This window comes from Protopterus annectens, chromosome 2.part1 (genome assembly GCF_019279795.1).
Source record: "Protopterus annectens isolate FY-2018-M chromosome 2.part1, PAN1.0, whole genome shotgun sequence".
NCBI lineage: Eukaryota > Metazoa > Chordata > Ceratodontiformes > Protopteridae > Protopterus > Protopterus annectens.
In genome coordinates, this window is record NC_056729.1 from 1,231,531,156 (window position 1) to 1,231,543,374 (window position 12,219).

General features: G+C 43.2%; 1 protein-coding gene across 1 annotated transcript in view; it reads right to left on the bottom strand.

Annotated features, from left to right (window-relative positions):
• Nucleotides 1-12,219, bottom strand: part of ITSN2 (intersectin 2) — a 3,295,579-nt gene that overhangs the window by 269,505 nt on the left and 3,013,855 nt on the right. The window contains exon 32 of the mRNA XM_044063555.1: nt 7,293-7,505. Coding sequence (XP_043919490.1) covers nt 7,293-7,505 — 213 coding nt within the window. The remainder of the gene's footprint in view (nt 1-7,292; nt 7,506-12,219) is intronic.

Genomic DNA, 12,219 nt, shown 5'->3' on the forward strand with positions numbered 1-12,219 from the left:
CAGTATCATGTGAAGCCCAGTGTATAAATGATGTGCACTGTATGTATGGAAAGTAACTGGAAACAAGCTTGGCAGGCACAGGCTTCAGACGAAGCTCACTAATGATGCATTTCTACACCTGTGACACAAACTCCCTTAAGACATGAAACAAATTTTATATCTAGCCTCTGAGATACAATCATGGCACCTGGCTTCTCTAAGGAATCTTCTCAAATGGGACCTGACAGAAAAAGAAGTTATGTCTTACCATAACATTCTATCTGTATTCTTGATCCTCGTTCAGTCATTATGCATGGGTATTGGTTCCGACCTCAGAACCAAGCCAGCCATTTTCCAAGCTCGCGTCAGCTTCAAACTTTTGAGCTCATCTCTTACCCACAATCCCCCTCTCCCTGTTACCTCAGATTGAGTTTGCAAGTCAAAAGAAGGTAGAGGCTACCTCTGGTCAAATAACCTAAGAGAACCGGATGGTGAGATCCACTAGAAGCCACAGGAGGGGGAAGGAGGGAGGGTTATAATGACTGAATGAGGATCAACAATACAGATGGAACGTTATGGTAAAACATAACTTCTTTATCTGATATTGTTAATCCTCGTTCATTCCTTACGCATGGGATAGAGTCCCCAGCTACCTCCATTCCTGGGAGGCTCTCATGGAAGGATATTCCTGAGCACCATAGAACCAAAAGATGCCCTTCTCCTGGAGGCCAAATCCAATTTGTAATGATTGATGAAGGTATGACACGTAGCCCAAGTTGCAGCTGCACAGATGTCATGTAAAGAAGCTCTGGCATGGAAGGCAGCAGAAGTTGCCACCGACCTTGTTGAATGAGCTTTCATGGTAGTAGGCAAGGAGATATTATGTTGTGTATAAATGAAGGTCACACAGTCCTTCAGCCATCTAGCTAATGTGACCTTAGCAACAGCAGATCCTAATCTAGGTCCAGAAAGGGCCAAAAATAACTGATCAGATTTATGAAAGGACCTAGTCCTGTTTAAGTAAAAATGGATTTGCCTGTGGATATCTTGGGTATGTAGGCAATACTCTCCTCTGTTTGAATGACTGGGAAAGAAAACTGGCAATTCAATGGTTTGATTAATGGACATTTCAGAGATCACTTTTGGCAGAAATGATGGATTAGTTTTCAGAGACACTCTATCTCTATGAAAAATCAAGTATGGACTCTTGATACATAAAGCTTGAAGCTCAGAAATACGTCTGGCAGAAGTAATGGCGACCAAAAACAAGGTTTTCCATGACAAATGCTTGACGTCGCAAGAAGAGGCTGGTTCGAAGGGTGGCATTGTCAGAGCTTGTAGAACTAATGATAAATCCCATGGTTGAACAGGTTCTCTAAAAGGTGGCTTCAGATGATTCACACATTTATGAAGGTCTTGCAAAATTTGTGAGACATAAGAGAGGAATCTTGGACACCCTCATGGGAATTAGAAATTGCAGTCAAATGAACTCTAATGGTAGAGGCCGACAGTCCAGATTGGAAAAGGTCGGCCAGATAGTCTAGTATTATCGACACTGGTGCTGAGAAGGGATCTACTTGTTTATCTTTCAGCCAACAGGTAAATCTTTTCCACTTGCTCAGATAAGTAATTCTACTGGAAGACTTATGAGATGCAATAAGAATGTCACATACTGGTAAAGAAAGATAATTCTGCCTAGCAATCAAGGGAATTGGAATAGCCAAGCTGTGAGCTTCAGGCTGTTCAAGCTGGGATGAATCAGGTTCTGTGGATGTGAGATCAACTCCAGGGTTGGATGGAGAATCCATGGTCGATCTAGTAGGTAAGGCCAAAGGGAGGGGAACCAAATCTGTCGAGGCCAATATGGTGCTATGAGGATCACCTTGCTCTTCAACCGATGGGCTTTCTTCAGAAAATGGGAAATGAGGGGAAAGGGTGGGAATGCGTAAAGAAGACCCGAGGGCCAATCGTGGACTAGAGCGTCCCTGGGTGACTGTCCCAGAGGGGGAATCAGGGCGAAGTAGTTGCTGCATTTGTAGTTGGTCGGGGATGCAAAGAGGTCGCAGCAAGGACGGCCCCAGCGGTGGAAGATCTCCACCGTTATCAAGCGATTCAGGGCCATTTGTGAGGTTGAAGAATACACCTGCTGAGTCTGTCTGCTATGACGTTGGAACTCTCGGGAATGTGCATTGCTAGAAGAAAACGATTGGTAGCCATCGCCCATTGCCATATCCTCATGGCCTCTCGACAAAGGGGGGTAAGATTTGGTTCCATCTTGCTTGTTGATGTACCAGACCACCGCCATGTTGTCTGATTGAATCGCAATTGTCCCAGACGGCAGCAGAGGATAAGCACCACCCTCAGCTCTAGAACATTTATATGCAGATGGGCCTCCAGTTCGGACCAAGTGCCTTGGACTGTCTGTCTCTGACATAGCCGCCCCACCCCATCAGGGAGGCGTCCGTGGTCACTATGGCCTTGGGTTGCTGGGGGGAAAAGGGGCGAGACCATTGTGATAGATTGTGTGTCATCCAACAATTTAAATCCTGTTTGCACCTGTGGGTTACTCGAATCATGGCTGAAAAGAGGATGCTGAAAGGGATACCATTGGGTGAGCAGTGGCCATTGTAGAAGCCTCATGTGAAACCTGGCCAGGGGGACAATGGTGATGGGGGCTGCCATGGAACCCAACAGCTGTAGAACCGAGTAAGCCATGGATTTCTCCCTTGAAAGGATTGGAATCAGTTGTTGCTTTATCCTTAAAATTCTGTGCTCTGGAATGGCAGCTCTGCAGTTCTTTGTGTCCAAGATAACCCCTATGAATTTTGTCGACTGAGATGGGGTGAGACTGGAATTTTTGTGAAGAGAGAGTATGCCAGGGCTTCTTCCAGTGGATGTCTGGTGGGGGCGGAAATGAGCCAGTCGTCTAGGTATGGAAACATCTGGAATCCTTGAAGTTGCACTTTGTGAACACTCTGGGGGATGTAGAGAGTCCAAAGGGCAGTACTCTGAACTGGTAGTGACTGTCTCCTGCACGAAAGCGCAGAAATCTTCTTGATGGCCTGTCCACTTTTATGTGGTAGTATGCATCCTGAAGCACTATCGAGCACATCCAATCCATCTTTTTCCAAAAGCGGGAGTATAGACTGTATTGTGACCATCTGGAATTTTTGTACTCACAAACTTGTTCAATAAACTGAGATCCAAAATTGGTCTCCAGTCCCCCGGTTTTCTTTGGCACCAAAAATAGTCTTGAGTAGAATCCGGATCCTATCTGGTCTGGAGGGACTATTTGGATGACTCTCTTTCTTAGCAGCTTTTCTATCTCTAGTGCTGCTTCTTCCCTTTGACTGGGTGGAACGTCGGGAAGATTTTTTGAAGGGACAGGAGAAATACTGAAGGGGATATGATGACCTCTGGTTATAATCCTTTGTACCCAAGAATCGGTGGTAATGGTTTGCCAGGCAGAAGGGTACAAGGAGAAACGACCCCCAACCACCTTCAGTGGAAAGGAGTTGGGCCACTCTTCAGGAGCACTGGTAGGGTTGGCCAGGGAGAGAGTCCCTGGAAACCTGGTTACGCAGACCCCCTCTGCCCCGAAAGGAGCGTCTTCCCTGTGAGTTTCCCCCTCTGCCTCTAGGGGAGAACTCAGCCTGTGTGTCACGGAAAGGACTCTGAGATTTCTTGAACCATATCTTCCCACTCTTTTGGTTGCAGGAGAAAGCACACTGAGGGGAAGAATAACGGACACCTACGGCTGAAAGGGTCTTACCGTCCTGTTCACATCTGGCCAGTGTGCTTTTAACTTTGGGTCCAAACAACGAAGAGGCCTCAATGGGAGCTTTACGAAAGGAAGCCTTAAAGGGTTCCGTGAAATTGCACAAGCGTATCCAGGCATGTCGTCTCAAGACTGCAGATGAACCCACTGCTCTAGATGCTCCTTCTGATGCGTGAGATATCAGTCACATAGAGGAGTTAGATATTGACTCAATGGTGGCCAACTGAGAGGCCACTTTGTCATGGACCTCATCAGACACGGCACCAGCCAAGGTTTCAGAGAGCTCAGAAATCAGATCCCTTTGAAGCCTGGTAAAGTGTGCCATATAATTCAGGGACCTGATAGTAAAGGTTGCTGATGGAAAGGTGCGCTTCCCTATCCTGTCCAGGGCCTGGGACTCTTTGTTAGGCGGATGGACAGTCTGGCTTTCTTCTTCTGCTAGATCCTTTTTTGTTGCGGCTGCCACCACCAAAGCATCCACAGGAAGACCTTTTGACCAATGGGGATCCGTAGCAGGAGGGGACAAAATCTTACCTGGCCTCCGGGGAATAGCTTTGACGGTGTCAGGAGGCTTCCAAGCACACTACACGATAAGCCGGACAAGTTCATCGGCAGGTGGAGTGACCCAGGAGGTAGGCGGCTGGGCGCAACAGGCCTGCAGGAACACAGATTCCTCAGAGGTCAGATTAGAGGACTGCCACTCACCTCTCTGTTTCAGGATTTCAAGGATATCACCAAAGGATACCTCAGAGGGTGACCGAGGGGATCCCTCCCCCTCATCAAAATCTGTGTCTTCATTGAGGGACTCCTCTGTGGAGTCCATGTGCTTCCTCTTACATGAACTTTTCCGGTGGACTTCCTCTGCCGGAGAAGCTGGGGAAGACAGCAGAAAAGGGGTTTCCTGTGGAATATGTCCTGAGGCCCTTGCACCCGGTGTCCTCTCGGTGCGACTTGTGAAACCAGTGTACAAGAGGAGAGTGGAGGGACAGACAGTCCAATATCGCCAGCAGCAGCGAAAGTCTTCTCCATCAGTTGGAAGGCTGGTCCACCTGAAGAGGAGTGAATGTCCAGGACAGGGGTCACCCCTCCCCTAAGTGGCTCAGCCTGCCGACCCGGAGTCCCAGGATGGCTGTGGAGCAGCAAATTATGTGTGCACAACTGACATCCTGGGTCATAGCAAAACTTTCCTGCAACAAAGGCAACTGCGGTTCCTTAGTGAGATCCATAAAGGGAATCGCAGAAGGAGAAGACTGTGCTATATCCATGGACTTCAAAGGCAATGAAGGAGGAGAATAAGGAGGGGTCTTTGGAGATGGGTGATCACCTCCCAAGGAAGGATAGTTCCTGCGGGGTGGGATACCTCTGGCCAAGAGCACCTGATCCACAAGACGCAACACATCGTGTTCAGAAAGGCTTCTAGTGGACCTCACGGAGACTGAGGGAGAAACAGGCCTATCCACGAAGAGGTAAACTCGGTGCCCATCTCACCAGTCCGCACCAAGAACAACGGTGCCGAGACAGACTGGACTATGGGTGTCTGCATCGAAGAAGTCATCGGTGCCGAGGTCACGGTCTGCACCGACACAGGGATCGGTGCCGAAGTGGTTGTCGGTACCAAAGCAGGAACCGACAAAACTGGAGTCAACAATAAAGGCGTCGGTTCCGAGTAAGATGTCGGAGCCAACGTGGTCATGAGCGTTCGGTGCCAATACAGTGGTAATAGTCTGAACCGAGGAGCCCCTCGGTGCCGATATAGTGAAGGCTGCAGGAGAAGTCAGAGCCGAGATCACTAATGGAGCCAAAGGCCTCGGTGCTGAATGTCTAGGAACCAAAAGCACTGGGACTGACTGAGTGAGCTCCGAAGCTGAAACTTTAGCCTTTTTAGGTTTTGGTTGGCGGGAGTCCCCAGCCGGGGACGAAGGCAAAGATTTAGCCTTGGTAGGAACATCCAAGATTTTCTTATGGGCTCTAGGAGGGGTTGAGGCCTCCGACCCAGAAAAAGCCTCTGAAAAGGGAGATTTAAGAAATCCCTTCAGCAACAACTTGTTTTTCCTTTCCAACAAAGTTCTATTTGAAAAATTTTCACAGATAGTACAGGGCGAGTCAACAGATAAGTGGGACGCCCCCAAACAATAAACGCATAAAGAGTGTGCCATCAGATGTAGGTAGTTTGTGTCCACAATCAGAACACCATTTAAACCCCGGACTACCTTTCTTATCTGCCATGATAGTAAAAGTAGATAGTAGAAAAGGGTACCAGCAATGGTACAAAAGAATACCCGAAGGTATGAAAAAAAGGGAAGATTAGCAATGATGGTAAGGGGAGAAATACCTTGCGGTGAACAAGTAGAGAAAGAGAAGAAAAACTCAAGAAAATATGGTCGCTAGATGCGATAGGGTAAAAACAACGAAATAGAAACTTTTCTGACAGAAAAGTAATATAAATGACTATTAGACAACAAATAACTGCACTTAGCCCAAGAGAAACAGCTTGACATGACGGAATGGCAATGCGGCAAACAAAATCTGGGGTAACAGGGAGAGGGGGATTGTGGGTAAGAGTTTAGCTCGAGAGTTTGAAGCTGATGCGAGCTTGGAAAATGGCCAGCTCGGTTCCGAGGTCGGAACCGATACCCATGCATAAGGAATGAACAAGGATTAACAATATCAGATTAACTGTTCCTGGTCTGGGCAGACACATGAAGGGCATTCCTTGGCCCAGAATACTACCTATCTGTAAGCTGGATAACTCTCTCGAATCTCAAATAAGGGATGGAAGTTTCATGATCTTGAGACAAAGCCCTTACAGTGGGAGCTGGGGGTCACACTTCATCTGGGCCTACATCTTCTGCTAAACTGAAAGATGGATGAAGACTGAAGCCTTCTCTACCAGAGTACTTGCGTCTGTGGGGTTACTCCAAATCACACCTGGGACTACATTAAGGACAGGTCTGTCACTCTCCATTAGAAACAGACTCAATGACAGCCATCTTCCCGATGTACAGTGGACTAAAATCTTCTCTCTTCTGTGTATAATTTTCTGGCATGTATGGCAGTTTTTGACACTGTGTTCTTCCTAGACTGTAAAGGAAATGTTGGGACAGATCTTGCCTGGCAAACTGTAGGCTGCATGAACTCTTATTAAGTTAATATTCTAGCAGATAAAATGCAGGACTTGCCTGTGACGGGACATACTGTGCTCTGAGTTGTACAAGCAGAAAACATAACAAGCAGGCTTTGAGAATGTATACACTTATGTAGCTTGCATGTGGTATGACATCATGCATTGGTACAAGCATTCAGACACCCCCAAATGTTGAACAGCACAAAAACGTACAACTCTTTGACTGGCAGAGAAGATGAACATTATCAAGATCCCATCAAGTACAGCCTTTGATGTTATATATTCATATTAGATAAAAGTGCAAATTAAAGTTTATTTCAAATACCTTATTAGGAAAACCCATAATGTCTCCAAACAGAGTAAGAAATCTCCAGAAAACATCAAAACATTTCTAGAATAAATATAACTTACCGTTTTGTACATTTTGAACTGGGAGTTTGACTTGGGGCTGAATAACTTTTCAGAACCTGAAGAAACAAACTGCTTGACCATGTAGGTTAGCAGAAGGAAGTCGTTAAACAGGAAGCCATATAGTTCTTTGTTACTCTTTGTCTTGTACAGCTTACCACTGTGCAGCAGTTTTCGGGGTCCAAGACAGTTTGTCAGTGAGTTGAATACCAGTTGCTAAGAAAAAACAAAATAATGTTAAAAAGCTGGTAAACAAAAATTTAAAGTCACTACCTCGAACTAAAAGTGGGGATAAGAATGCATACATAAAAATATATATGTATAGATATATATATATATATATACACACACACACACACACACATGTACATATTATATATGTATATATATATATATATATATATATATATATATATATATATATATATATATGACACATATATCGTTTATATGGATAAGAACATCACAAAAACACTTACCTTAACTCCAGATACACATAATGAAAATAAATGGGTCTTAAATGCATTCACCTTGGCTATCAAGGGCAAATGTTTTATAGTAGGAGCCACTCCTCTTTTCTGTAGTAGTTGTACTCTCAATTTTATCAATGAAAGTACAATCATAAAGGAGCAGACTCTTGTCTCTCCCTCCCTCCATCTCCTGACTTTTTGGAATAGAAAGAAAGGAAAAGGGTCAGACTTCAGAAAGCTATGGAATGGCCCTAGGACTAAGGAGGCAAATGGAAGTCTCATGCCCCTCTTACTTCAGACCATGTGGAAATGACATTACAGCTGGTGTCTAATTGGTTTCTCATCAACTGAGAGCAGAAGGGTTTTCTCCAAGTACATCTACACTGCATTGTTCATGCTAATGTGTGCAGAAAAGATTTTGTGATGGAAAGCCACTAAACTGTCGCCTGATACCTATTCATTACAGCAGGAATTAACCTTCAGCAATAACTGTACATAACATGGACTAAAATTAAAACACAAAAAAGTGTAGCACTGTCACATTTGGTATACAACTTTCTATCTCAATGTACAGTACAGCCACTACCCCATTCAGAAATGATAATATACTTGGGGATCTTGGGACCTTGGTTAATAATTCCCTCTCCTTTAACGTGCACGTAGCAGCAATAGTGAAAAAAATCCTTCTACTTAGCATAACTAATATCTATCTAAAAGCATATCATGCAGGTCAAAAGATGTTATCATGTCTCTTTAAAAAGCCCTAATTAGATGAATTACTGAGTGCAATGCCCCTTTTGGATGTAACTTTCTATACATATGCAAATGGAAAGGCCCCAGAGGTTCCTAACAAAGAAGATTATTGGCCTAAAATCCCTAAGCTTCCAAGGAAGACTATGCCTTTCTCACAGGCCCTTACTTGGGGATCTGTGCCTCGCATTCTGTGCCATTAGGAACACCACCCTCCTTATTATCCTATATCTTCTCAAATTCAAGTAAAAAAAAGCTAGATTAATGCTAGAATTATGGATTTAAATCCCCACCAACACAAAAATAAAACATATTGGAGAGACAAATTTATTACTCGAGTCCTGCACCATCTCTGGAACAAACTTTCTCTTCTAATTAAGCAAAGTAATGACCTAACATCATTCAAATTAGACCTGGATGATTAGATGAGTACTCATAAATTTACTCTGAGACTGACCTGCTTTGCCCTTCTTTTTCAGGGGCAGGGGGTGAAAACCTTACATTTCCTTTCATTCTATGAACAAGGGCCAGCTGGTTCTAGAACCTACAGCATAGCAATTACGTTTGAAGAATGCATGATACTTAACAGGATGACTGTATCATAGATTCCTTGTGCAGCCCCCCCCCCCCCAAAATAAGCAAGATGTAAAACATTTCTCAATGAATGGGCCATAACTGGCCCTACTGAAGCTTTATCAGGAACAACAAATGTTGCTCGATGCAACCTGCTTACAAAGTAGCAACGGTATACTTATTATTATACAATGACCCCCCCCCATTAATATTCCAAAACGTGCATGCTGATTGGCCAGCGTGCCCATTGTAAGTCAGACTTATACTAATGGAAAAAGGTCCGGTCGCCCGGACTTTTTTCATTAGTATAAGTCTTTTTTTGCATGTGTTGGACAGCAACGGAGTATGGAAGAGCTCCGTTGCTGTTATCTCGCTATGTTAAACGAGTTTAACATAGCGAGATAGCTTAAAAAAAAAGCAACGGAGATCTTCCTTTCTCTGTTGCTTTTTTTAAAGTTGTTTCGTAGCGAGACAGCTTTAAAAAAAGCAACGGAGAAAGGAAGATCTCCGTTGCTTTTTTTTAAGCTATCTCGCTATGTTAAACTTGTTTAACATAGCGAGACAAGTTTTAAAAAGCAACGGGGATCTTCCTTTCTCCATTGCTTCAACACACAACTCTTATGTACTGCGTAACCATACTCATACACAGTACATCAGAACTGATGCAGAATACTGGACAGCTGCGAAAGGACAGCAAGGAGGCATTATACAATGCCATTATTTAAGAAAAGTAAGAATTTTTTTTCTTAAATAATGTCATTGTATAATAGCAATAACCCACTTCTGAGTGTGGGTAATGCTGGATTTACTCACGGTTGTCTTTGTTTGGCCACTCGGGCTTCGCCCTTGTGACCAAACCACACCAACCGTGGGTAAATCCAGCATTACCCACACCCAGGAGTGGGTTATTGCTTAAATAACAGACCCTTTGGAACAGCTTTCATTCTTTGCTTCTAATGCTTACTATAGCATCATATCTGTGAGGAAGCCCTCCTTTGTGGGTGCATGACTGGGATATTTCCTCTGCTTCCCTCAGCTCAGTTATTTCTTGTTTCACCACACATGCAAAGCTGTCATATACTAGCCCAAATACCTGCCATCTCATCTCTTTCCACTGAGTGAATGCAATCTGTAAGACTAGAAAACAAAGATCAAACTCAACACTGAACAAGAATATATAAACATATTTTTCCAAACTTGAAATGAGCTGTCCAGGTCTCAAATGAATGGCACTAGGATATTCAATATCAATCAAAGATGACTCCCACTCATGTAGCAACTGGTAAGTCGAGAACATATTTTTTCATATTGACACTGGGCATACTCCAAGTAGATGTATAACTAGAAAGAATAAAAATCTCCTAGCAAACTGAAGCAAGGGAATAGTGAAAATGCAAAAATCTGTAACGTCAAAGTACTAAAGGACTCCCAAGTCCTGAAACCACATTCTAAACAGTAATGCTTAATGTAAGTGTGAACCGATGACCAAGTGGTTGTAGCACAAATATCTGCAATGCAACAATATTAGCAGTGAAGTAAACAATGGAAAATGTAATGTCACGTCATAGGTGGAATGATCTGTGACAGAAACATTTTCAAGTGAGTGGTGAGCCACCTGATGAAAACACAGTACAGTTAGTATCTACTTTGAAAATATTTGGTTAGCAAATGGCAATCTCTCCCTTCTAAGAGCACAGTTCAGTCTTCCAGAACTCATATAGTTGCTTCAAGAAGACAAGTTGACAGTGCACAACCAAGGTGTAAAGGACAATTTGTCCTAAACACTCTGACCCTTGAATGAAATAAGATGAATGGACTAGTTAAAGAACAATGCTGATGTCAGTTTTGGAAAGAAATGTGGGAAGGTCCTAAAGAACACCTGACTCTTGTGAAAGATTAGATATGATTCTCTAAACATCAGGGCCCAAAGATTCAGCATCATATCATCAGAGGTGCCAAAACCCCAACTTGAATGGGGGACCACAAAGCATGTTCTAAGGAAGAGAGGAAGTTGCAGAGAGTGTTTACTGAACTTCTTGACAAGCAGGAGTTAATCCACAGACTTACCCTCAACAATGTTACGATGGAAAAAAATACCAGAAGCATACCAAACAACAGTTATCCAAATCATACAAGTGTTTGATGCAAGACAAAATAACCTACACACTACTTTTCCCATACAGAGAAACTGTCAGACTTACCAGAGAACATCTTATGAGTGGAAATCTTCCTGGTAGCTTCATTCACCTCTGAAACTCCAGCTGCGAGATCAGTCAGGATAAATTATGCTAAATCACAAGTCATGCTTTAGGGTGGAAGTGGCGTCACAACAGCTAGGAGCACTTCTGTAGTGACAAAGACCTGAGAGCCTGAACCCACACCATCTTCCACAAACTTGCAATAATGGGGATGGGCCCCCTGTTCTAAAAGGGAGTAGTAGTCCACAGAAATCACAAAAACTGATATGACAAAGAAGAGCCATAAAGATGGTAGAGTGGACTACTGAGGATAAGAAGAAATTGTGTATTGTTACTGTTATGCAAGAAGACCAGAATTTCTGAACAGAAGACACACAAAAAGAAATTAGAGGAAAAAAATACTTGCACAAGAAAAATTGTCAAAAGTTTCAAATGCAAATTTGTGTTCATTAATACAAGAGATTCATGAAAAACATTAAATAGACCAAGAAACCTTGGGCCATTTGGAAAAATGCAACTGAGGAAGTGCAAAAGTATACAAAACAAAATTTAGAGACTTTTGAAAAGTATAAAAAAGAAATATGGACATGGTAAAGAAAGAGAGCTCTGATATGGTGCAATATTTATACAAATAAGAAATCCAAATTAATCAACACAAAAAAGCAGTCCCAAAGATATTTAATGAGAAATATAAGCAAAGGCACCCAGATATGGAAAATTTCACAACACAAAAAACAAGATCACAAAAGGGGAACACAGAACAGAAGATTAGTAAAGAAAAATAGAAGCAGAAGTTATGGAATACCTGCAAAGTGAAGGATTTAGTGTAGAAAATCTAACACAAGTTATATTACAGCATGATGGAACAGTGAGTCCCCCAAGCAAGGAGAAACAGGAGACATCTGAAGAAGAAATATGGACATGGGAAAGAGAGATTCA